Below are 27,695 nucleotides of genomic sequence, written 5' to 3'. Positions count from 1 at the left end.
TGATATGGAAATGCAGGGGAGAGATGAACAGGGATGGAAAGCTTATCAAATTTTGTTTAAAATATTACTCTTCCAGTTTACTTCACTGCAAACAAAAAAGAACTTTGAGGGAACTGGAAAGAGGATTTTATCACAGAGGAGCAGATTAAATGAGACTATCAACTAGATCTAGCTGCTATTTTTATTTTATGTATAAAATGATGGTTAATATCTGTGACGTAGTTCAGAGTGTAGTTGGGAGACTTATAAAATACTTAAATATATTTTTTTTTAATTTAAAACTAGTGAAGTGGAAACTACAGAAGTATTTTCCTAGTTCTTTTACTAGTTTTGTTATGCAACTTTGAGCAAAACAGTGAAATGGATAATGCCTCAGTTTCCCCTTCCTGAGAGAGACATACTAAAATTAATCCCTCAGAATGCCATGTGATTTTAATCAGAATTTTTTAAAAGGTCACGCTTCTTTAGATAGAAATATAATCTGTTATTTTACTAAAAAGATCTGAGCTTTCTTTCAAAAATTTGTATCTAAAACCTGTTTTATTTTTCTTAAGCGTTTGCATTATGAACATTTGTTCTGGCTTTGATTCTTCTTTAAGTGTGCAGATTGCTAAAAGCAGTAATCTCTTTTATCTGTTTGCTGAAGCACATTGACTTGTTTCCACTTGTTCCTAGCTGGCTGGTGTTAGGACCCAGAAAAGAGACAGCAGCAACGTGATATAAATAGAGTACCAGAATGGGACAAAGTTTGAGAAGAAAGCATGACATCACTCAGACTTGCTCTCCACCCAAAAAGATCTGGGATGGAGGTGCAAACGTGAGCTGGACAAGCGAGGAGTTAGCAACTCTTTTTTTTTCAGCTCATTTTCTGAGGAAATACTGAGAGTTGTACGCCCTATGTGCTATAAGGAAGTACATTTTCTTGCTAGCAAAACTAAAACTGGCTTCAGATCTCTGACAACGTGAAAGTAATTGAAAGGCAAAGACAACCATCAGAAGAAAGTTGAAAACAAGATCTTTTCTTTTTGGCACAGATTGTAACAGAAATATTTGACTTCTTTCCATGGAACAGTACAACTTTCGGATCTGATGCACATTTCTTTTAATTTTCCTCCAATCACGGTAATTTATTTATAGTTAAATGAAGAGATCAAACTGTGAAGCGAACAAATACTACTTACAGGGTCTGGAAGGAGATTTTGCCATCACTGAAGCAACGGACTTTTTGAACCTGCATGGAAAATGTCCCTTTTAATACAAAAAGTAGCAAAGGAGAATTTATGATTGAAATCTCACAGGAATCTGATTTCAGTTGTACTTTTAACCTTAAATAGACCATGGAGAATTTATTATCTCTGCTCTGTTGTCATTATTCTTTGCTGATTTTATTTCAGCACAAATACCAGGTAATGTTCTCAGATTGGTCAGCGTTGAGATATATTTGGATTTCTCTTAGCGAGTTTTGCCTCACTGTGTCTCATTATGTAATGTTTTATGTGCAGGTGTATGGAAATTATTCTCAGCTACCCAAACACCCAGGTAAGAAATGTTCTATTTACATTTTCTGATAACATGCTTAAATATTCATTTGCTTTTTTGGTTTGTATTTTTCATTTTCTCAGTAGCTCCAAAGAAACTGTGATCCTGCGTTTGAATGTCAGCTCAGTATTAAAAATGTAATAAAGTCTAAAGTTATCAGACTGTCACAGTCATTTTAAATTCAGTAACCTACCTACTAAACATTCTGCATAGAAATATATTTGGAAAAATATGGCTTGTATCTGATACATATGGAAAAATCCTATATACACACTGCTTGTTTATTATTACTTTTCTGAGCATGAGTTTCTGAATCAGTCCTCTGCACGGACTATTTTCTTTTTTCCCTCAATGTCTTAATGTTCAGCACTTTCAGTAATTTACAGTTAGATATGCCAACTTATATACTTTGCAGTACTTTGGCATGGCTTCCAGTCATCCACCCTCCACCCAGCCTTCATGCTTAAGTTTAAATCAGTTACAGAGCATATTAAGGATCCCTCATCTGTTTTCAATGTAGAAGAAACTTACTCAAAGCTTATTTGGGGTCTGTGTGTGTAACTGCAGAATTCTTCTGTTTATATAAATAGTTTAACCTCAAGCCTCATGGTGGTGTACAAGTACAATTTTACTGCTTTACCAATTCATGTATTGCTTTGTGCTTTCAAGTTTTAACCATGTATAATTACTTTCAACTATAAGAACAGAGCGATGTGGAAAAGCCATGTTGTCTGCTATTGCAGTAGCTTCAGCCCGATTAGTTTCTTTTGTTTTACCTTCACTCAAACCCAAAGTAATACAGTCTCAGTTCCTATAGATGGGGATCACTGGCTTCTAGTTGATGGAACAGCGGCGGGGGGGGGGAAGCCTTCTGCAGTAAGGGGGCAAGTTTACACATTTATTTTGAAGTTAGTGTGTGCGTGTGTAAGAATAACTGCGAGCGATGCTGTCTGGATTTGAACTAGGCTGTAAACAAGTCCCGTGATTTTGTTCTAAACACTGCGTAGTTACCTATTGAAAGGATATTCCAAGTATAACTTGAGTTCAAGGCAACAGGTATTTGTTTTCAGAGGTCTTATCAGGGCGGATTGGCTGGAAGTGGGGTAACTGCGTGGCTTTATATAGTTCAGAACTGGGAGCTGGGAGAGCCACCGACACGCAGCGTGGCTCTAGGCGATTCACATTGCTGTATATCTATTTCCTTTCCTATTTTTTCCAGCTCTTAAATGTAATGTCCTTAAAATATTAGCTTCTCCTTATGAGTTTGATGCCAACCATAGCAATACCTTTGTTGTGATGCTGCTACTACTAGTAAATACTTCTCCCACATTGTGACACAGTTTTTTGGCATCAAATAATTTTGTCCCAAGATTTTTCTTTATTTTTCTGAATTTTTGTCTACCACCTCTCTTTTTTTTTTTTTTTTTTTTTTCCTGGATACAACAAGGAGATGTTAATGCAATAATGCAAGCAAGAGATATTTGCATATAAGCACATTGTGCAACAGCAAACATGTTCTGTTCTCTCCAAAATGGAACTGGTAGTATGATGAAAGTTGGATAGAGGTACATCAGCACAGGTAGCCTATGTGGATCTTAATACCAAAGAAATTTATAACTTTTTTTTTTTTTTTGCAATAGCCAGAATGTTCTTTGAAAATAGCACTAAGCGCACACCCAGATTTAGTTTAAGCAAATATAAAAATCCTTGTTCCTATATCCTGTTTCCTCAGCGTGCTTTGCCACGCTTGGCTTGGTTGAGTCTGGGTTGCCTGGAATTTTTAGACTGGGTTTTGTACATGCTTATTCTGTGTCATTATTCTCTTCTGTTGGCAGTAGCTTTCTCCTTTTGTTAGCAAACAAATATCTTTCTTGACATCTTGCAAATACTAAAAGGAAATGTATAGTCATAAAATCTCATCCATTTCTCTAAGACACATCACCGTCTTATCTATCATGCTCCCTCTCTGTGGGAAAACCTCTGACAACTACAAACATTTCTAGTTAGGTAGGCCAATAATAGATCCTGGTCAATTATGCATCATTTGTTTGGTATCTTTGGTATAGTTGAGTTTGGAAGCAAGTCTGAGTAGTTCATGTATCCTCACAAGGTGCAGAGCTTCTTTTGGTTCTGTGTTCTCGGATATACAATTGCTTGTTGTGATGTTTAGCAATTTTATCAGTTTTACACTCTTATTAAAAAAAAAATAAATTTTAGTATTCTCTCTGTGTCACAGTGCTGAAACTATACTATGAGGATGGAAGACATCAAACTGATCTCGTCTGTGTGGGCTAGGCAGTTTAAGGATGCAAATAAAATTATTCCACCTTCATATCCATGCTAAAGAAATCCTGTTTATCCTGGGTGTTACAATAATAGAATCATTGTAAAATAGGCAAGTTGTTTTGATCTTAAGAGTGAAGAAAGGTGTGGAATAGGCAGTAAATGTCAAAGAACACTGCTTGTGATTTGTTTTAATTTGCACACTGGGTATAGGGAGCTTTTGTATGGTGCATGACAGCTGAAGTGGATTGTAACAAACATCTCTATCAGCTTTGCACCTCAGGCTCTTGAGAGATTGCCTGGGAATGAAAAATGATTGTAGGGCAAAGAACTACAGATATGGTATAATATAAATACTTGCTCTTTTTGTCCCTGCTGTCCCTTGTGTCATTCCCCCACCCACCCCCAAAAGAAAAGATTAACTCAAACTAATAGGATGTTATGCCATGATGGTGAACAAAACACGTTCTCATTTGCATTCACAATAAAACTTCTGTGTATCTGTATCAAGCTTCTAAAACTTTCTTAGATATAGGAGATTATAAATTTACTTCAGCATAGCTGGTTAAATTAATTATTTTGAGAATAAAGGGTTTCTTGCAGCAAACAAGATAATAAGAAATTACAATTCATGCTTTTCTACATTATTAATGCTCTGCACTTAAATAGAATTGTTATCTTAACAGAAAATTTGATTGTTTTGGGCAGCCTGCTTCTGGCCAGGTTTGAGTAGTTGCATCTACTAAAATCTGTTCAAAATAATCAATTAGTCTGTGCAGATAAATCTGCCAATGGAAACAAGAAGATGTTTTGCTTTTGTCAGCTTGTACACCTGTTATTAAGGAGGATGTTTAGGGGGAAAAAAAAAAATTTCTCATCAGCCGTAAGGAGTTGTTCTGTTTTTGGTGTAGTGGAGAAGGTTCCGAAAGAATCATTAATGCTGTATGGAGAGTGAACTCTTTTCCATATTGTGGAACCCCTTTTCTTGAGGGACATCAAATTCCTTCTGTTAAAGGAAATTCTGCTCTAGGACTCTTAAGCTGAGTTATTTGGAGACATCAGGAGGGCTAGACTCTGCAGTAACAGCAGGGCATGCACCCATGCTCTCATCCATGTTGCAGCTTCTCCGTCACTGAGTACTGCTCCTTACTAAATCTGACTAGTTGTCACCACAGAAGACCAAAGGTGGAAAAATGCGTGGATTAATATAACCTGAAGGTGTTGCACTTGTTTTCCAGTGGGTTTTGGAGAGAGGGTAAGATTCCTGGGAACTGTAGAATTTTCTCCTACTCCCTTGAACTTCAAAGAGCTGGGTTACCAGTGGAGGAGGCAGGAGCAGTAGTATGCTATAGACACTAAACATTCCCTCGTGCATTACCTTATCGGTGCTTTGTACTATTCCCCATATGTTTAAAATCTCAGCAAAATCTTGAAATTCCTCTTGAATGACTCCTCAACTGTTACTTCCACAAGCGCTGCCTGATACACTAGCAGATTTTAGTCAGAGATTGTTACACATTTTAAGCGCATTTAAAATAAAAATCAGCTCAGTTTTAAAAACAGGTTTTCTGCAGTGGTCAGCCAGCTATATGGCTTTAATCTACTCTGCCATTTTGATTTATGACCTTGCTTATGTGCTGTACTTGATTTACATAAAATATTTTGTTTTACTTAACCTGTTGACCTCCTTTATTGTTCTCTTCTGTGGAGACTTGTTGCACTCCGTGTTGGTCCTTACTTCAATAATCTTTTAATCTGTGTTTCTTGAAAGGGTTCAAAGTTCTCGCATCAGCTTCCCATTACTGGCCATTGGAAGATGTGGATGGAATTCATGAATTTCGGGATACAAATGGAGGTAGACAAAGGATTCGTTGACAATGGCAATAACATAAGTATTTGTACCAGTCTGTAAGTAGAAAGGGAGCAGAAGAAATGAAAGGGGCTAGCTTTTGTACCACAGCAGTTGAGATTTTTTTTTTTTTTTTCAGTTAATGTTTTTGCAGTGCTCTGATGTCCAAATGATACTGTATTTGTGAATGGATTTTTTTATAGAGTATTCTCAGACATTTTATAGGCTGTCTATGCATTGTTAAGGTTATAAAGAGAAAAGGTTTATGATCCAAAGAGTCATTGAAATCACATTGCTATTAGGTGGTTTGGTACATGCATAATACACTCAGTGACTGAGATCTTTGGTTGTGCCGGTGGTGAAGATGCCTCTTTCTTTTTGCTTTTTGGAAAAAGTTAAATGCCAAAATTCTTCATGCACTTTTGAAAATTGCATGTAGTATCTATAGAAAGAGAAGTGTAAGCTCATTTTTTACTCCTTTTTATCTGCTTTTGGGTATTTCCTTAAAAAACAGTATTGCAGCATTAGTTCAAATTCTTTTTCCGATTGGGCAAAATCAAGAGAGGTTTGGCAAGGCAAAAGCCTCACTGATTTGAAAGAGTCAGTTGCCAGGACTACAGGATCCCAAAGGGAATGGTATTAGAAGGCAGACTAGCTGGATTCAGCAGTTTTCTGGTTCTGATGTTTCACATCAGGACTAAAAGGGGTGGTGAGTGCTTCCCAGGGATGGGCAGGGGATGTAATTAATGGAGCTTTGACCGAAGCATTATGGGCTTGCAGGGCCATTCCTTTTGAGATGAAATTTTCAGCTATGCTCTGCCTCCTTGTGAGTCTCAAACGTCCCTTAGTAATTTTCACATGAACTATTTTTTCTCTTCTGACACTTTAGCCGATTCCATATTGGGCTGCTGTATATTCCTCAGTATTTCTCACACTACGGCTGACCGCCTTGGCAGTTGAGCTAAACTGTTTTGTACTAGTGCAAGGGGTAGCCGCTGTGTTACTACTGGTGACTGTAATATCTTTACCCAGAAAGATCACTGCAGAAGATTAAATCAGGAGTTAGAGACCTTTACAACCTTACATGAAAAATCTTATAAAAGTGCAAAGTTATTGCTAGTTATTACACAAAAATGGCAATATCAATCTCTGTTCCTAAGTGGGAAAAAGATTCATAAATATCTAAAACCTTTTATTCCAGAGGTGTTCAAGTATTTTAAGTTTAAACTTTGACCGATCTTTCCACAAGGTTTCTTAAAGGAATGAAATTGGTTGACCAGAAATAAATCTGGGCAATATTCTGCTCCTGTTAGAAGCTGATGGCAGCATTCCTACTGACTTCAATAGAATCATAATTTGGCTTACAAAAAATTACCATATGAGTTCTCTAACAGTGTGTTAAAGTAATTTTCTGACACTGGACTTCACGTAGTTTCAAGAATAGTAAAGCACTCCATATCTAGTATTGTTTTGGCACTCATGTTACAACGGATTTGTTCTGAAGGTGCTTGAAAGTCATATGTAAAATAGATCTCTTGGAAAGATGACAACTGGTGTTAGATTGTTTTTCAAATTATGTTAAATTCCATTATTTCAGCAAAACTCAGAAATCTTTTCAGTAGTATCTTGGAGGAGATAAAGCAGAACATATAAAGTTTCTTCACTTACAGGAATGGGACTGGCTCACACGAGCAATCCCCTTTCACTCCTATTATGACATTGTGTTAAATAACTTTATAAATGAACCAGCTGCATGACTTTGCTGAAAAATTTTGGAGGACTTTGTCTCACTATTATTTGCAGAGGATGCCAGCAGCCAAGTCTTTCTCTGCAGTGCAATTCTGTCGATGTTGAATTCTTTTTTTAGTTGTAGTGGATAGTTCAAATTATTCTCAGTTGCTTATATTGTGTCTTATAATACACAGATATTATTTCAACTGCCTCCAGCAGAGGTTTTATGTATCTGTCTGATATTTGACTTTGATATACAAGAAAAGTTTTCTTTATTGTTGTAATCTAATGCAGGTGACAATTTACTTGGTTTTGATACCATTCTGATTACACAACTCTTCTGTTTATGGCTAGAGTCTCTCTTGTTTTTCCACTCATCATATCATGCAATTATTTTCATTCCGTGTTTCTCCTCTTAAATCCTTGAAGCATCATAATCTGTCCGTCATGTTAATCCATTTTATTTGTTGAAGTCATTGTGTGTGAAGCCAGATTTATATCTCTCAATGCATTTGTGTTGTGAGAGAGAGTGTCAGCAAATTAATTTTGGGGTTATCTCGGCAGTAGGAGCAATTGAAGGGAAACAGTCAACCAAAAATATAGCAAATAAAAAAAGATGTGGCCATGTTCAGGTTTTTCGTCTGACCTCTTGTTTTCCATGCATTTTTCTCTTGAGGTTTTTATGAGGGTTTGGTTGTTTTTTGTTTTTTGTTTTTTTTTAAAGAGCATTTGCCTTTCCCTTCTGTGAGCTCAGTTGTAAATCCTGAATCAGTGTGCCTCTGTTTACTTTCTAGAGCTGGTCTTTCCACCAAGCTCTATTTGCCTGCCTAAAAAAAAAAAAAAAAAAAAAGGAGAATAAAATTTTATTGCAGATCTAAAAAAGTTGGGTTTTTTTTCTTATGTTTAGGTGGAATTTCTTGGGTTTTAATTTGTGCCCATGCCTCTTACCTGTTCACTGGATACAGCTAAGGAGAGTCTGGCACTATCTTTACACCTCCCGTGGGGTGTTTATATACACTGATAAGATCCCTGAGCCCTCTCTTCTCCAGGCTGAGCAGCCCAGCATTCTCAGCCTTTCGTTGTACTTACTCCAGTATGTCCATGTCTGTCTTGTACTGGGGAGCCCAGAGCTGGACATGGGACTTGAATTGTCCATAGCTTTTGCACTGGTATAACGATTTTTATTATAATTGCAGAGTTCCTTAACCAGCATGACTATGTTTCAGTCCTTCATCTGCAGTTTTATTTTTTTATAGTATTTTTCCTCTCAGTTACTGTAAGAAAAAAAAATAAAATCATTTAGTGTTACTGCATTTACTTAACTTGTGTAGTTAAAGTCCTTGGGAGAAGTGGTTATATGATAGTTTTAAGGCCACGGACAAACATCTGTGATTTGTGCTATGTTGAGAGATATGAACTGGTCAATTCATTACTGATTGTGTTTATTCATTGTTTTGCTTATTTGCTTATTTTCTTTTGTTGTTCCACCCAGCTCTAAGAATCCACAACTTCACTGTGCTTCCTTCCCATAACTCTACCTTTGTATATACCAATGACTCTGCCTACTCTAACTTCTCTGCAACTGTAGGTGAGGATTTACGTATTTTTTGTTCTGCATTTGTCAAGCTTGGATGGTTCTTGTAACATTGGATTCAAAGTTAACACTGAGTTTTGGTTCAAGTGGTCATGTGGTAAAGGTGTATTTCTGCTTACGTTAGCATACGTTACTGGAAGAACACTCCTGCAATGTCACCTGAATTACTCTGATCTACTGAGAGAGGCATCCCCATGCTAAGCAGCTCATGGGAGGATGAGCCCCAGTGGTCGTCCAAACCCAAAATATTTATATTAAGCTCAAAGGAAACAGACATGACATTTCAAAGGAATGTATAAGAACAAATAGGTTAATATTTTTTCTTGTCTTTCAAGGCTAAAAGGAAAAAGAAGCCATATGTTTTGCACCATTTTATTATAATTTTTAAAGGACACATTAAGAAAGACTGGAAGTAAGATCTTGTCAATCATGAAATCTTTGATTAACATGTGTGGGTGTTTTTTTTTTTTTTAAAAAAGGCAAGCAAAATCTGCATATATATGTCCTTTTAATGTTTTGGTTTGTTTTTACACCAACATACCATGAGATAAAAGGAAGAATAGAAAACGACGACTGTCCAGGCAGAAACCCAAGAGATTGGAAACTAGTTACGTCTGTACCAGCATAAGCTTCAAGACATTTAATTTAAGTCACTAGCATTTATACTTGTGTAGGTGCAATTGAAATATGACCTCTTGTCCACTTTACAATTAGGAATTAACTCACATCTAGTTGTTGGAAAATCTGACCTAAGGAGAATGATAGAAAGAGCAGAACTATCATTTGGGCTACTCAGATACTAGGAAGTTTATATTAGAATATTAAACCCACTATTTTTCTACTCTCTAACATTAAAACTATGCTGGCAAATGTGAACTCTATTATTAATGAACTTCAAATGACCCTAATTCCTTTCAGTCCTTTCTTATCTGTTTTACAGACCATTTGCATAGTTCTCACATAATAAGATATATTCAGTATGAACATTAAAAAGAGTGATTATTGGCAAAAGAAATGCCATGGAAATGGAAGTGCATTACCTTATGGGATTTATTCTGGCTAGGTTAATTTAGAATTGAAATTATTCAAGAAGAGCTTAGAAATGTTTGCTTCACTACATAATACACACTCAATTTTTTAAAAGAAACTATATTTTATCTGTCCATTACGAACAGAACTTGATGACTTCTTCCTCAAAGGGAAGATACTTCAGAACTGATATTTCTGTTGAGATTTGGAATGAACTAGGAAAATATTTGGACATACGTTCACTGAGGGCTATACCATGCTGTTGCTGTTTCCCTGAGTGGTGTTATCCTACAGATGGGCCAGCACTGTGACCGCTGTCCTCCTGCCTGATGGTTGTCTGCAGTTTGAAAATGAGATGCTCTTTTGCCCGTGTGTCCGTTGTGTAAAGGGATGCGCCATCCTGAAGCTGTGACAACAGTATTGGCGATTATCACTCTAGATCGATAGTCTGTCCCCAGTGAGCGCTGACTGTGCATCTTTGGCATGATTTGCACGGTGCCCTGCTATGCTAAAGGCTTCAGTTAAGTCAGGTAGATACACAGAGAGAAGTCCCTTACGTCCCACCCTTCATGTGGTTCAGACCATTTGTATGCCTTCCTTGTTTCCCTTATGATCTCGTTAGATTTTCAAATATCAAGCAGCACCTAGCTGGGATTTTCTTCTCAGGGCAGGAAAAGATTGTATTCTCATTGCTGGTGTTTCTCTTGGAGCAACTCTTCTCCTAACACTCTTTCAGAAGAAATTATAGAGAAAGGTCTTAAAAACATGGTCCCAAATCTTCCCAGTCCTTGCAAAAATGCCATCACAAACAATGGTATTAACAAGAAATTCCAAACTGAACAATTACATTCTATCTGCTCAGAAAGAGATGATACAATATTCTGTGGTCTGTGGGATGCAGGCTTTTTAACACAGTGGAATTTCTTGATTGTGATTTCTTATTGTTAAGATTGCTAAAATTAGTCCCTCCTTTTAATCTTGGAACAAATGAAATGAACTTCCCATCGCCATCTAGCAGCTGGGCTTTCAGACCTTAGTGAGGTTTCCTATAATAAACAAGTGTCTTTTTTTTTTTTTTTTTTTTTTTTTTTAATAGTATTAAGAAGGCTCGTGTGCTCTAGCTAGTAGGAGATGAATCAACAGTGCTTTCCTTTAGGAGGGAACACAGGCAAATCACGATCAAATCCCAAGATAATTAGTTGATAGGCATGTTAGACAAAGAAATAGCCTTTCCAAATGACAATGGTGCCATACCAAAGAACATCTGAAAAGGATGTATAGCTTGTCGAGAATATTTCATTGAACTATTTTTTTTTTTAATGAAAAGTGGCTTTTGATCGCAAGATTTCCCTTTCAAAAAATAAAAACCCCACAACTATTCTGTTACATTTTTGATTGATTAAAGAATTCTCTCACTAACCCAGCCTAATACTGCTGTGATGTGTCTGGTATTCAGAACTCTGGAAAGCATAAGTTTTTTTCAGATTACTTTGAAATAATAATTTTTGGATGTATAGGTTCTGTCAAGGAGTCTTAGTTAATCAAGAATTTGAGTGATGGATATGAGTATAATTTTTACAAACTTGAAATGAAAGTTATCTGTATGGTATTTAAAAAAAAACCCACAACAAACTACTATCAAACTCAATCAAAAACCAAAAAGAAAAACAACCAAAAAAATCCCAACAAAATCAAACCTGCAGCTGGAAAAAGATAAACATGTGAGGTGTCTGAGTCTGTTAAAATCATGTTTTCAGGAACTTTTGATTTATATAAATGTTAAACTATATTTTGCTTTTCCTTTAGATATTGTAGAAGGAATGGTGAACAAAGGAATTTACGTCACTGAAAAGAAAGGAGTTACCTTTCTCTTCTTTGGAAGCTATCAAAATTCTTGCATTAGTAATCCAGAAGTTTGTGGACCTGAAGGTTAGTACATTCATTAATTGCTATTTACTTTTCTTTTGATGTCAAATTATGTAATTCAATAATCATTGCTTTTTTCCTCGCTGAAATGTACTCTCTAAAATTCTAGCTTAACACTTTATTGACTTTTAAAACAATTGAGTGTTGATTGCTGAAAATTTAGTGTTTTCTAACTGTATCTCAAATTAGAATTAATCACCAACTACTCAGATTAATGATCTGTGGTATAATTACTTCAAACAAAAACAGAAATAAGCTTACAGTGCCCAAAATCTTTCTGTGGCATCAAGATTAATTCCTACAGGAACTGCAGTTTGACAGACAAAGAAATTGTCCTACAGGTTTCAAATCTAGAAGACAGTTTTTCAGTGTGGCCTCTTAGCAGGAGTCTCGGGGTTATTTTCAGATTTATCTTTGGAGATAAGAAAATTTTTAAGTCTCCCATGTCTTGTATGTGCTTAAATCTCTTAATTCTATTTCTCTTCCCTTTTTTCTTCGTAGGTTAGGGTGACAAAATGTCAGGTGAAATAGGTGGGCACAAGTTTCACAGTATGTTTATTACAGAAGATGATTAAAACTGTGTATGACTGTCAAACCAAACATAGAGCCAGTCACTAGTATAAAACAGTCACTAGGGATTTAAGATTTAGTAAAAATGGAAGGATCGGCGGAAAATGATGGCTTTCTATAAACTCTAGCAGTCTCTAAGCTTAAGCAGTATTGTTAATATTGAATTTTCTTGCTTTTATTGATTTAAGCTATTCTTCAAATGAGTAACATAACTTGAATTAGGGTTGTTTGTTTGGGTTTTTTACCTGCTAAAACAAGAGCTGTGTATGAACTTCTTAAAGTAGGAGAAACTCAGAGTAGATAGTGCACAGCTATTACATAAGATTGTTAGAAAAAGTAATTCAGTATCCTGCTGTACGTATATTTTCTGATACATGCTGTATCTTTTCATACTCTTTTTCATACCGCTGGGAAATAAAAATCATCAGTAAGTCATATTATTTCTACATCTATAGTATAACATAATAATCAGTATAAATTTTTTTACAGTACCAGAGCACTCCCAGTATCTCACAAACAAGAACATTAAACACATAAAACACTGAAATGTTCAGCAGATGAAATGTGAAGAGAAGTCATATAAACAATAAACACTAAATCACTGCAGCAGGTATTAAAAAAAAAAAAAAAAAAAAAAAAGGGAAAAAGCCAACACCCCTTTATGTAGAGACTGTCTGTTTTTCTCCAAATAAAATAAAACCTGCGGCAATGATAAGATGTAATTTTATTCAAGACTATTATTGCTTAAACATCTCTTGACAGTTGGTTGTATTTGTGTCAAACTGGTGTTAAATACACTTAAGAAAGGAATGCTTTCTGAAACAATCTTGAGATCTTTTCAGATTAAATATTTCAACCTGTGAAACAAGAATCCCAGTATTTTTTCCTAGGTTAAATTTAATATTTCAGAACTGTTATTTTGACTTGAGAAAACAAACTATTCTTGTTTTTTAAATGTTGAAACATTCTTCCCCCGCCTTCCTTCTTTCTCAAGTAATTTTTAAACAATGGTTTTCTGTAAGCAGTTTTGGGCTCATTAAAATGGCATTCTCAGTCAAAAGAAACATTTGTGAAAGATGCAAGAGAATGATCTCTTAATCACTAGTTTGAACACCGTCAAAGTTGGATTTAGTCAACATATTTGAAGTTGAAATTAAAAAAAACCCAACCCTACCTTTGTAAAAACAACCCTATGTACAACGTAGCACTTCCTAAAGCTGTGTGTTTATTGTGTGCCTTACTTTAATTTTTATTTTTAGTTTTGGCATTCCATGAACCAAGTGTACACAAGGAGAGTTTAGATCCGCAGTTTCCTTGTGGCGGCAGGATGATCAGTAGCCACAGGGCAGTCCAGTAGGGTGGACAGTCAAAGATGGGGAAACCAGCTCCACTGCAGACATGCTGTAGAACTTAGTCTGTCTACATCTCTCAGCCTGTAAAGAAGGAATAGCAGCACTTCTTGTATCTTTCAGAAGTGTGGTGAAGCACTGGAAAAAGATTGTGACACTTTGACAGAGGAATTGCATTAATAGCAGTAATAAATTCACATGGTTAGCCCTGGTGGCCCTTTCACTGGGATGGTGAAGGATGGTATGCAGGTACCAGGGAGTAACCCGAGAGGGTTAGATCAGTGTTTCAAGCTGTTACTGGTGTGGAAAAGATGCTGAAATACAAGCTTTGTTGGTGAAGGCATTGCAACTTGCTTACAACCAATTCTTCAGTTGGGAGTTCACAGCATTTATAGCTTTAAACCCGTATCCATCGAGGCAAACTGAGATGGATGATGTTCCCATACTGATTGATTTCTAGGAGGCCAGTGATAACTGATTAGCATTTCCATGGTAGTTATAATGTATAAAGCATTTAGGGAATGGTATGTAGATCATGTAAATTGCTGGGTGCTGTCATAAGGATAAACAGATCAGTTAGACAGGACCAGATTAGATTGATAGTTAAATTATTTATTCTGCAATAATATCACTTTTAATTTTTCTGCTAAGTTAATGTGACAAAAAGAATATGGGAAATATAAAAAAATCTAGAGAGTAGCGGAGGGGAATATTTCTGATGACTGTAGTGACCAGTCTGAGGATTTTCCATCTTTAATCATAAAATTATGAAACACATTAGAAAAAGTCTATGATTTTAACAAGAAATGTACATAATGGTTTGAGGGCTTCGTTAACTTGTGCTGGTCTATCTGGTAGCAAATTGGCAAAGTTTATACTGTCTGGGGGCCCTGCAGAACTGCTTGCTATAAAATCATCCAGACACAGGTATTTTGACTACATGTCAAAAAAGCACAGACAGCAGGTTAAGGGAAGTGATTATTTGCTTCTGCTCAGTGCTCATGAGAGTCTGTCTGAAGTACTGTCCCATTTTTGTCCCCCATACAAAAGAGATGCTGACAAAGCCAGAGTGAGTCCAGCAGATGTCTTGGGGGGGCTGCACAATATGACATTGTGAGGCGGAAAGGCTGAGGCTTTTCCTTGCTGCCAGTGATGAAAAGAGAATGCTAAGGGCTGTCTTCAGCTACTTAATGGGTGGTTATAGAAGCAGATGGAGCTAAACAATCTTGGAGATGCACAATGGAATTGTGGCAGGCAATGCAGGCATGTTGTAGCACAGGAAATGCTGATTAGATGTAAGGAAAAAAGTTTCTTTGCAATGTGGGTGGCCAAGCATGGGGATGGTTTGCGCAGAGAGACCGTGCAGTCTGCATCCATGGTGACATTAAAACCTCAGCTGAGCTCTGAGCAACCAGATCTAGCCCTGAAATTGCCCCTGCTCTGAGACGGCAGTTCAGACTAGGTGTTCTTCAGGGTCGTTGCCAACTTAATTCTTTATGATTCTTCGTGGCAAAACCTCTTCCACTTCTGTACTTCATAAACTTTTTCTCAACCTGCTCTGAACTCAGATTTTATTGTTAGCACTTTGTACTATAAATTCTGAGATGAACATTTTTAGGAGCTGTTTAGTCGAGCCATTTTCTTTGTAATTGCATTTGACTGCAGAGCCTCTACAGCAGAGCCACTATGAACTTTTTGAAGTGCCAGGGAGGTTTGATTTGCTACTTGCGTTTCAGTCAAGCCTGTTGAGGTAACCTTTACTAAAGAAACAAGCCATCTCACAGAAATCGTATTTCTTCTCTAATGTGCAATCTGAAGAGCTCTCCAGTTTTGTGGTATAATAGTAAAATTTACTGTGAATTGAACAGGATTATTTGTGGACAAAGTTAATCATATGTGCACTTACGGGACTGCACTTGCATTTTGGGAAGAATTCTTTGAATTTTGTGTAGGTGAGGACCTCAGATTTCTGACCATGCCTCTGCATATGTTGCTGTCCTTTCCTTTTACATTGGTACTTTGCTTTCAGCAATTATTGGAGCACTGAGGTGTGAAAACACAGATAATAACATGCTTAGAAGAATTAAAGTGTAATTGGCAATGGATGCTACTCACTAAGCATGGGCATGCTGGCAGCCAGGTAGCGCATCGGTAGATGGAAGCAGTCAATGCACTGTTTCTGGCTCTGCTCGCATTTGGTGAACATCAAAAAAAGATGCAGATGCTGGTGGAGGATATGGAGATATGAGATGTTTTGAAATAAGGGAAGATCTCAGGAGGCAAAGCGGTCATCATAGGAAGTTGAGAAGGGTGAGGTGATCGGAGAGAAAAGGCAAAGAAATGGAAACATAAATCTGTAAGAAAAGAAGTCTTCATTACTTTTGGTACTCAAAGAACTTGAGTGCTAACTGGTAGAAGCTCCACAGGAAGCAACGATTACTACTCTGTTCTGAGTATGAGCATGTGACATGAAGCCAAGTAAGAGATGTTTATTTGGATTAAACTGTTAGAGCATTGTTGATTTTAAAAATCCTGTCCTTGTTTATGCTAGTAGATGATCTGTCCTCAAAAGCATTTCCACACTCTGTATTCTACCGTATTGGAAATTTTTAATTGCACTTTTTGTTTTGTTTTGTTTTTATTTTTTATTAAAATTTCCTCTCATTTGCCTTCATCAGGAGTAACATTTTCATTTTTCTGGAAGACTCAAGACCAGCAGGCTAAGCTTCTCCCTGCTTCTGGTGGACAAGTCATTTCCAGTGGTTTCAAAATCTGTTCAAATGAAGGTGAAGGCTCAGTGGAATTTTACACCCGCGGGAATGCAATGATGAAGTGGAAAGCAAGCTTTAGTCCGCCAGGTAAAACTCATAATTTATTTTTTTTTTATTAATTTTGTTGTTATATTTTACTTTATTCTTGCAGAGAACTGTAGTGATAAGAGCACAAACTCAGGAAAGAGAGGTGGATATATAAAAATAGCTACAGAGCTCTGTGCTTAAGAATTCTCTTGATGTGGGGAGAGAGACAAAGTACAGACTGAGAAAACAATGATGTTGTATTATAGAGCTTCGCCATCCAGTAACAGTCCTTGGACCTAACTTCCAGTTGTTTCAGAAGTGAAACAAACTGACATCAACAGATTAATGAGCGCTTAGATGGAAACATGAGTGAAGAATGCAGGATAATCCCTGACAGTTCTCAGTACATTCTAAAACTGGATATGTGTGCTGTCCTCTACTGCCTCCTTAATTAAGACTTTATTTGGTAACTCCCTAACTGGGTGTTTAGTGCTTTAGTCATTTTGTTATCTGTTGAGTGAAAAGTTTTGTATACCATGGCATAGTATTAATAAACATTTTGGTATATCGTGTATCTTACTGCCTCTATCTAAACTGTGTACTGCTGGGGAGTGGTATTACCTAGCGACTGGACTAATTCTGGTCTTCTACTAATGCTAGTAACAATAACTAAATATTTTCTTGCCTTAATTTGACTACCTGTACACTTGCAAAATAAGACTTTATCACCTCATAGTAGCAGAGTTTTATGAAGCTTAATAAATCTGTTGAGAAATCTTATTTTATATGGTAAGAATTCACACATTTGTGGATTATCCAATCCAAGTGAAAATTAATACATTTTCAGCCTCTCAGATATGACAAAGAAACTTCTAATTAGCCTTTTTGCTTGTTCTCCAGTTCTTGCAGTCTTTATGCAGTTCTTGCTGAACTGAGTTTGAGACAGTATTGAAGAGACTTCAGATCTTGGCCAATAATACTTAGCAAGCATGATTTATGAAACTGCAGTGAGCCCAAGTAAGAGTTCAGACAAAAGCGAACAGGCATTCTGCCAAAGTATGGGCTTCCCCAGGGGTATAAAGATTAATATACATGACATCAGCATTCCATAATTCACTCTTAGCACTTCCTATAGAGCTCTATGGCATTGCACAAGTCAGCAAAACCATACTGAACAGGAAAGACTCTAAATGGAATTGATTCATGGATTTTGCTGTGACTTGTAATGTTTTGCAGGTCCTTATTGGACTCATATTCTCTTTACCTGGAAATCAAGAGAAGGATTGAAAGTCTACGTCAATGGAACTCTAAACACAACTGATCCAGATGGGAAAGTTTTCTATGATTATGGAGACCCTAGTGCAAATCTGCTGACTGGGACAGAGGGGCATCAGACTAAGCGCTATGTGAATGGGGCGTTTGATGAATTCATCATATGGGAAAGGGCACTCACCCCCAATGAAATCGAGCAGTACTTTACAGCTGCTATTGGTGAGTATATGTGCTGCAGTTTATAATTCATCTTTCTGTAAAGATGCTGACTTAAAAATGTTTAGTGGGATTTGTGTTCATTTTGCATCTTTCAGCTATTGAACATAATATTTAGAGACAGAAAAACTCAGATACCAAAGCACTCAGCTGTCTTTGGATGTGCAGTCTTTTCATCCTAGAAGCGTCATAAAAAATTACCAAGACCTGAAGTATCCAGCCGTTGTCAGATCCCCTGGGATCAAGAGAAGAGCAGCAATAATTAGACTGAGGCAGAACAGTATTAGGAAAGACTGACTCCAGATTTCTAACTTGCACTCTGGTTGTTGTGTAACTTAAAGCCAAGTCACTCAGTGTATTCCAGCAGATGTGGATAATAATGATTCTCTCTCCAGTTCCTGGAACAATAAAGACTCATGTATGCTTGTGAACTAAAAAGAAAGGTATCAGCTGATACGTAATATACAAAGGCAAAGAATCAGAATTGGAAGACTGGCCAGTAAACCCTGTCTTTTGTTCTATGGATCTTTATAGTAAACTTTTTGCTACAGGAAAGACTGTTGCTATTAAGTGCTTGTGTGTGGGTATCAATTAGAAAGCATCCATTTTGGGAATAAAGCTATGGGGCATCTGGAACATTTGGCTTCGCTGGCAGCTTCCCTGCTTTCATTTATTCTTGCTAGGTTACTGAGAGCTAAAGCAGTTACACCCATAACTCTTGTGCTTCTAACCCCATGGGAACCATTTTCACAATGGAAACTCTTTGAATAACACAGAACTTCTGATGCTTGCCTGGAAATGAGAATGTATGTGTGTGTGACTTCCAGATTTAATTATAGCAATCAAATATATACAAAATATATTTAATCAAAAAGAAAATATAAATTAGTTTATGTAGAATTGAAGTCGCAGAAAGAGAAACCCCTCCATCTGGTATAGAATGAAGCAATCTATTTGCTTTGCCACACAAATAATAGTAATTGCACTCAGGTTTTTTATTTTAAAACCTTTTAGTTTAAAAATTAATTCCTATGAAAGTCTTCCAAAATTCTGATTAGGAGAGTATTGATTTGGTACAGGAAATAGTTTTAGAGGTGGTTTTTTTTGTTGTTGTTGTTGTTGTTGTTGTTTTGTGTTTTGTTTTTTGTTTTTAAAGAAAGGTTTTATTAACTCTACAATGTTCTAGCCATGTGGGAAAAAATGCTTTTGTATTTGGCTGTTGTATCTTTCAGAACAATCTAGGGTTACTATAACACTATCCACCTCAAAGCTACCATAAATCACATTATTTGATTTAGTGTAACTTCAGAAGAATGTTATGTTGCTAAACTCAAGAACAGTAGATTTTTAAATTGGCCTGATCCATCTATGTATGTGCCCTGTTTCACTGTCAGAGAAGTATGACTTATATAAATACAAAGAGAATCCTTTTCTTTTTTTTAAACCCTTGGATTCTTATTAACTCGCAGCAACCGTCCTCTGAAGCCCTTCACCCTCCATCTTCACTCTAACAAATAATCAAGGCATCATGGAAAGTTCTTTCCACAAATGCAAATCCTGTTCAGGACTTCAGGTTCTACTTCTTTCCTCTATACTGTGGTTTGGAAAGAGTCTGACTGGGGCTCGAAATATCTGGTTGCTGGACGTTAACACTTGTAGATAGCTTTTGAAACACTGCAGAAAGAAATGAGGTGAGCCCTCGAAGTCTGATAAAGTCTACATTTTGAAAGAGTTGTAAAGAATTTTGCCTGTGTCCTACATTTCAATCCCTGCTGATTTTTAGAAGGCTTTATAGTAAACTCCCTTATTTATAGAGATGTTCATGATGTGAGCTTTTGTGAGTTTACTGCAATTAGCATAACATTAGGTGGTGTTTTTTCTTAAGCATGTAGTTCACAGGTTTTCAGGATCATCTGTGAAAAATAAATCTCTAGACTCTTAATTAAAAGTGAAGCTTTGAGGTGTATTTCCTAGGGGCTTAGGAATTAAAATGTAAAGAGGTGGTGGGAATACATATTTTTTTCCTAAGTGTAAAGAATTTCAAGCCAATGTTATTTTAAAGTACTCAGGTGAGTTGGAGCACATGAAATGTGGAGTATTGAATTTTTAGCTTTTTACTTTTAACAAGTGGGCTGATCAGATTTTAAAAAATTTCCAATTTGATGGATGAAAGGATAACATTCTCAGAGGAAGCGATGGATACTACAGTACTAATCAACATAGTAAACAAAAGTTTGGTATCAATTTATTGACTTTGGAGGACTTAAAGCAAGGTTGAAGCTGAGCTAGTGTGGTTTGACATAAGAAACTTAATAGGACAGCCTGTTCTTTAATAGAATGAATAATCATGTTCTTTTTGGATCTGTGAGGAAAAATGTGTCCTATATATGCAACTACTCTTTGATTGTGCTGAAATACCACACTCCTGGCAAATATAAATTCTTGGTAAGATGTAAATTAGAAGAAAATTTTATTTCTCTATCACAAATGACCAATAAATCCCTTTGTACGTAAAAGAATCAATATTTTTAAAATGGAGCAACTGGAAACCATCCAAAATCGAGTTTATTTTTCTTCATCGACAAATCATTTAGGACACACTCATATGGTAATTTTTCAATGGATATAGTGCTAGTGGGTCACATTTATTTGTAAAGCCTGTATTATTATTAATAGCAACCTCACTGTTGCTTGGAATCAATTTACCAACACATAATACGAGACATTATCTACTGAAACTACTAATGAAGGTTGTGTTTTGACTCCTTGATCCCTGTTACTAGTTTTATGCCAAACTGGCTTGCCCCAAAAGCTTCAGGATACCACCATGTCTACTAATGTTCTTTTATTTGAGTGTGCTTTAGTTTTGCTGCAAGCAATGAAAGTATTTCCATTGACTTTGAATATTTCTTACAGATTTTTTTTTTTTTAAATGTGGAAAAGTCTTTCTGAACTTGCTTTTATGGGTGGGATTTTATTTGGCACTCAAGCAATTTAGACTCAAGATATAAGCAAACATTAGCATTTGAAGATTGTATCTGAGACTTGAGTCTCATTTTTTCCTGTGTTTGTATGTTGCAGTCCCAGTTCATCACATATACAGAAATACAGCAAGGTCATATATGAAATTGTCAGAAGTGCTTGCAGATTATTATTAATTTCTGATAAGACATAGGAATTTTTAAAAATTTTTCCCTAAATATTTTTCATAAACTTTGGGGGAAGAACTATAGAAGGAAGATAGATGTCAATGTTTTAATTGTACTGTTGTCCTTTTTAAATTGAGATATATTTGAAATTTCCTGTTTGCAAACAAAGGTTTAACGCTTTAGGACTTAGATTAAATTTTAAGGCTCATCTATATAATGATGACAAAATAAAACTGATGAGAGAATCAGTAAATGAAATGACTTAAGCCTGTGTAACTACAGTGCTGAAAATAAGTAAAATTCACAGAATAGCAAATATGTTACTTTCAGTTAGAACTGATTTAACCTGCATTGGGAACATCAGATTTGTTAACACTCTCACTTTTATATGTATTTTCCCAGGTGTGCAAGTTTTGCTTTCTTCAACGCTTCCATGGTCTGTGATGACAACTACTGCAAAACCTGTGGTAGGACAGTCCTCATAGCTCTTCTATAATGTCAGAATGTCTATCTATTACAGAGTTACAGACCCTCCTCACTTTACAATTTTCATTAATGGCACTTATTTTAGTACCTGAGTTATAAACAACTAAAGATATGCATAGGGAGAATGTTTAGTCAATATGGGAACATGGGAGTACTAAAGAAGTCTTAATGTAGGACAGATAAAGGCTAAATAAAGATATTTCTGTATTAAAAAATGTAGAAACTTCTGAAGTATTTCAGTGAACTTTGAAGATGTAGGACATTCAAAACCATTAAGATTTAGGTTAGACTGAAGGAAGGAATTCTCCCCTGTGCGGGTGGTGAGGCCCTGGCACAGGTTGCCCAGAGAAGCTGTGGCTGCCCCCTCCCTGGCAGTGTTCCAGGCCAGGCTGGACGGGGCTTTGGGCAACCTGGGCTAGTGGAAGGTGTCCCTGCCCAGGGCAGGGGGTTGGAACTAGATGAGGTCCTTTGCAACCTAAGGTACAACCTAAGGTTCAACCTAAGGGACTTAAAGTCCCTTCCAACCTAAACCAGTCTATGATTCTGCTCATTTTTCCTCTTGTTTCCTTTAAAATTAGAAAAATATTTTCACCACAACAACAAAATTAATTTTCATCTGTTTCGTAAGTGCAAAAAGATTAAAATAAAACTTACTTTTTCATACGCAGCATACATACAGTTATCTGCTGCAGTGTATTTTTGCTTTCTTGCTATCTGCAGTGTCAAAGTTCTGTTTGTTTTCTTGTTCACAGAAGCTTTCAGGAAACCATGACAGATAGGACCTGAATTGCTAATAGAGAAATAAAGCTGTGTCTGTATATAGAGTTTATCTATCTATCTATATCTATCTATCTATCTATCTATCTATCTATCTATCTATCTATCTATCTATCTATCTATCTATCTATGTGCTTTCCTTTTTCCCGGGCTTGTGTAGCCTCCTGTGTGTAACCACAGCAATCTGCTATGCCTCAAACTCCCTTTTGGGCTAAAACAATAAATAGCAACTGCCATATGGAATAATTTCTGATGAGTTACATCTCTTTCCTGTAGCTCTCTACAAACGCCTATCGTCCCATCATAACCAATCTGACCGAGGAGAGAGGGAACTTCCACTCCCCCGACACTATGCTGGGCTACCTGGAGAACGTGTCCTTCAGCTTGCCCAACAAATCCTTGTCAAAAAATACTGCTCTAAGCCTGACAGAGGTACGTGTCTTTCACATCTGTGTGTGGAGCCAGATGACCCTGAAATTTCTCTAGAAGTTAAAATGTTGAATGCAGCTTTGAAAGTTTTTGTTGTTTGCAGAAAATACATATCTGGAAAAAGCCGTAGCTGTTTTACGGAGTAGCAGGAGGTGAGCTTCAACCAGAGAAAATAGTTTCAGGAGTTCATTAGTTCTTGGCAATCTTGTTTAATGCATACAAGTGCCTGGAACCACGATCATGCATCAAATATAATTATTTAGTTGAGCAGGAAACAGAGAAAATAATGTGGGTTTTTTTTTTTTTTTCATCTGTGAGTGTATCCAATGAAGAATATATGATTCTGGAAAAAAAAAATCAATATTTCTCTGCATGGCTCACCCGATCCAAAATGCAACAAGGTTTGACAGTCACCTGTCAGGTGCAAGACATCAAGACAGTGTGATCAGAGTAGTGACAGCAGCGAAATGGGGGCATGCATGAGCTAATAGCAAACGACCTGGGGTGCGGGGATCACTGCTTGTGGCTGCACCAGTCTGGCCCAGGGTAATTGCCCCGGTATCAACCTGTAACTTATCATCTTTGCGTTTCACACTGGCACCAGAAGGTTCAGAAGTTATCAGTCACTGCTCTCTGCCCAACCTTTTGTAGCATTTATTGCTCCTGTAATAAGCAGAGGGCAAGTCGTGCCTCTCCTCCGGCTCCTCTTTTGCAAAGTCCTGCAGTGATTCTTGCTGGAGTCTGCGATGGCAGAGGCACGCTCCAGCTCTGCGCCGGGGGTGGAGGGATGCAGGAGAGGGTCTGTTAGTGATAATGGTGTCCTTGCCTTTTGTGAGTTAATAGCTTTATCCTGCGCCAGGTTCCAGTCCCGGCCAGGAATCCTGTGCAGACATAGCACAGATCTCCGAAACCGATTCATGGGAAGATCAGGTCCAAAGCTTAAATGAGTCATCTATTTTTGTTCATGCTAATTCAGAGGAAACAAACAAATAAACAAAAGGTGTTTTCTGCAGTCTGAGCTGAGGACAAGGTTCTGCTAATATAAAGTTAGCCTTCTGTAAAATGATGGGCATCTAATTCCCTGATTTCAGCAGGCTAGGAAGCTATTATTACAGTAATCAGCTCTGGCCTGCGGGTAATACCAGAGTGACAAGGATTATTTACTCAGACAAACAATATAAATAAATGCTTCTGAAAACTACATGGACACAAATTGATCGTTTGTGTTAAAAGCCTTAGCATTTGCAAACTGTAAAGCTTGGATTTCATGGATCACAGTTTAATATGTAACAAAAATCCTTCTAAAAATCTCTAATACGTTGGTTGCTTCCCTTGTTCTGTTGAAAATTTTGTGTGGGCTCTAAATTGAAGATTTAACATCGTCCTGTCAGATATCGTGTCTGTTTCCCACATAATTTCTGTGGCCATTTGGTTGCTCATTCATGCTATCTGATGCTGCTTTGTGTGCCATGAAAGTGATTTGCAGACAGAAATGTGGGACGTGATTATCTTTAGCAATGCTATTTTGGGAAGTAAACACAAGAGAGTCCTGATCATACATACAGACTCTGTCATTTGTCTGATTGACAGTTAGGCTTTGTATTGTCTGCAGCTAATTCCCTGAAAGACAGGCGCTGAGCATGCATGCTATTTTCTGTAAAGTTATCTCTGTCCTGGTTGTCATATGCCTCACAGCACAAAAATATTTGATTTAAGTGATAGGCAATAAACTTTCTGATTACTGACACACGTTTATAATGCATTTCTCCTGACAAATCTGACTTGTGTTTCCTGTTCATAAAGCTGTTCTGCTGAGTAGCTCCAGCACTCCTGCTTTCCCTCCCTTTCCAGTGGTCTAACACATCCTTTTAGGAGTAATTCTGGAGTGATGCTGTGACCTGAAAAGAGATACTCACTGAATGCTCTGGGCGATTTGGCCTGGGTCCTGGGTTTAGGATAACTGCTGTGCATGCCATGTAGAATTCCACACTGAATGTTTGAGAGGGGCTGCAAGGTTTGTGCTGCCTGAAAGTAAGCTCATACAGCAAACCACTGGTACTGCCCTATGTATTATGGCTTGTAAAATTACGCTCAGAAAACTCTTGCAGCTTTCTTCCACGTTTCTCAGTGCAGCTTTTCTATATCCAGTTGATGCTTTTAAGACATTTTTTTACAAAGAAGTTTAAGCGGGAGATGTGGTTTGTTTTTGTTTTTTTCCTTTTAATTTTCTGTGTAAATTTCTGTGCTCGCTTTTCTCCTCCTATTTATCTTCATCAGCAAGACTCCTTAGGACAAGGACTGTATCATCCTAAGCACATAAACAGTGCCTACCATGACAGATCATGACCTCTTAAAAAACGATTTAAGTGCAAAAGTTAAGCAGATAATAAATTGTATAAGTGGTGGAACCCAGATATTTATCTAGTGCTGCTGAAGTATCTAGTCATCTAAGACTAAAAGAGGTATTTATGTCATAAGAGTTTAGATAAAATGGGAGAATAAGTTCAAATTAGTTTTAGTTCCAGTGTTGTCACCTCAGCTGTAGTATAATGATTGCACTTTGGGAGTTTCACAGTGGCGTTACTTTTAATAAATAAACTATTACTTCAAAATGTCACCATGCAGAACATGATGAGAGAGCTGGCAGGTAGAGATGAATCTGTGACTTGATGAGAATGGGCTTGTCATCTTAATATAAACCTAAAAACCACTAGCAGAGATTTGCTTTGGATCCTTACCAGCAGATGTAGCTGATTAATAAATAATCAAATAATATAGTTTTATTTGTCTTTTAGGCATTTTTAAAAGCTATTGAAGACTTTCTGTTATTGCCCAACTGGATTGATGTACCAGAGGTAAGACAAAAGGTCTTAGATTGTAGCTTACTTTGGTTTCATAATTTAACGTGGATAGTAATGAAACTGGTTGCCTCTATTATTTTTCTTAGGACTTTTTTGGCAGTATGACTTATTTATCTTCTCATATGCCACTTTCACATTTGCAGTAAAGATCCACGGACAAAACAATTATGTAATTTTCTCTTATAATATTTCTGAAGGCTAAAATAAGGGAACTTTATCTGCTGCTGTTTCCACATATTTCTGGATGAATGAAACAAAACCGTGTTTATAAAATAACAGATATTGTCACCAAAGGAAGTGTTTAATCAGTCCTTTTTTAGCAATGGACTTTGATATTTAAAAGCTTATATTTGTTTTGTAGATCAATGTTTTTCAATGCATGTAAAATATGCAGTAGTGCTTACCTTTTTAGTGAGCTGAAGCTTTGAGAGAGATTAAACCTAATATAGGGAAAAATAACTGGTATCAATGTTCTTTATCTTCTAATATAGAGTGCAGAGAAATACTTTCAGAAGGAACCTTAAGGGAACACAGTTTTCAGAGCAGGGAGCTTTTAAACTGAGAGGAGAGGCTAGAATCATTTAAGGTCTCACTGAAGCCCAAAATGCTTTTAGGACAAAAACAATGTCGAACTGATTTAAGTTCTTTATCAAGGCATCAGTGATCTTAGGTTATCTCTGATGTAAATATATTTCAGATAAAATAGACTTCTTTTTCATTGAAACATGCATTCACTCCTTTATGGATCACGTTTTAACTGGGAGGGTTGTTTTCCAGGGGACACGTAAATACTTTGAAAGGAGCATTATACTGGGACCATTTTAATAAAGATGAAAGAAAGGCCAAACTGTGGTGTCTCATCTTCTGTTCCAATAAAGATCTGGTACCAGTCTTTATATATTGCCAAAATAATCTGCTCAATTCTTGGCCTCATTCTGATGAATCCTGAGTATAAGTGACTGTCAAGTGCCGGTGGAAGGAGGGAGTAATTTGGAGACATTCTGTAAAACATAGTATTTTATGAGGTGATGCTCTGCATGGCATCGATTTGTGTAACATTTTCTCCACTATATGTGGAAAAGGTTCTAGAGAAAGTCATGTTTGACTTTGGATGGTTGAATGATGAGTCATACAGGAATTTAACGTGGCACCTTGGCGTTTTGTGCTATGAAATGCAATTTCTTTTGTTGTAGAGCCTTCTCTTTCTTCTTCCCCCAGACCGCTCACATATTTGGAAGTTTAATTCAAACTATTGACAGTGTGATGGCTCATGTGATGCGTAATCTGGATGAAAACTCACTGCCCTTAACTCTTGAGGGCACGTCATCTGTGGCAGGTAGGTTTTAGCAGAACTCTCTGCATGTCCTAAACACTTCTGTGCTTGCAGACCCTCTTTTGCCAGCATGAAGGAGGAAACCAAACCAGATAATTTTCTCTGTATATGTTGTATACAAAGCAATGTTTCAGCTGTATAAAGATGACTGTGCAGTCCAGAGGCAATCAGCTTTGACTGTACTAAACTTCCTTGAGGTTATTTGGGGAGGAGTTTAGAAGATGAATTCTGTGAAATGAATCTAGCAATACTGTAGTATACTAATAGGCAGTTAAAGGGCATAGAGCTCTTATGCAGCACTTCAAAGCTGCAGATATCTGCAATCTTAATTTTGCAAGGGATTGCAAATAACAGGAATAGTTTTGACCTTTTAGGAGAATTTTATTTTACTGCTGTTTAGCATCCTAGCACCCCGATTTCATCTGTGTCTTTGAATGCTACAGGTAGCAAAGGTAATTTATCTGTTCTGGCATTCTGCTCTGCCTTGTTTGAGACCTATGTGAG

At 36.9% G+C, this 27,695-nt stretch overlaps 1 protein-coding gene across 2 annotated transcripts in view; it reads left to right on the top strand.

Annotated features, from left to right (window-relative positions):
- The first annotated feature begins 796 nt into the window (after positions 1–796).
- ADGRD1 (adhesion G protein-coupled receptor D1) overlaps positions 797–27,695 on the top strand; it is a 158,468-nt gene continuing 131,569 nt past the window's right edge. The window contains exons 1-11 of one of the 2 annotated variants that reach the window (XM_026859542.1): positions 797–1,406; positions 1,503–1,539; positions 5,594–5,677; positions 8,895–8,990; positions 11,832–11,954; positions 16,549–16,728; positions 17,905–18,159; positions 21,708–21,772; positions 22,845–23,000; positions 25,793–25,852; positions 27,077–27,194. In XM_026859542.1, the coding sequence (XP_026715343.1) occupies positions 1,338–1,406; positions 1,503–1,539; positions 5,594–5,677; positions 8,895–8,990; positions 11,832–11,954; positions 16,549–16,728; positions 17,905–18,159; positions 21,708–21,772; positions 22,845–23,000; positions 25,793–25,852; positions 27,077–27,194 (1,243 nt within the window). In that variant the 5' untranslated portion in view covers positions 797–1,337. The remainder of the gene's footprint in view (positions 1,407–1,502; positions 1,540–5,593; positions 5,678–8,894; positions 8,991–11,831; positions 11,955–16,548; positions 16,729–17,904; positions 18,160–21,707; positions 21,773–22,844; positions 23,001–25,792; positions 25,853–27,076; positions 27,195–27,695) is intronic. The other variant, XM_026859543.1, reaches the window with a different exon arrangement.

The sequence above is a fragment of the Athene cunicularia genome, assembly GCF_003259725.1.
Source record: "Athene cunicularia isolate RWA chromosome 15 unlocalized genomic scaffold, athCun1 chr15_part1, whole genome shotgun sequence".
Taxonomy (NCBI): Eukaryota; Metazoa; Chordata; class Aves; order Strigiformes; family Strigidae; genus Athene; species Athene cunicularia.
Note: the sequence above shows the minus strand (reverse complement) of the source record. Positions and strands in the feature narration are given on the sequence as shown.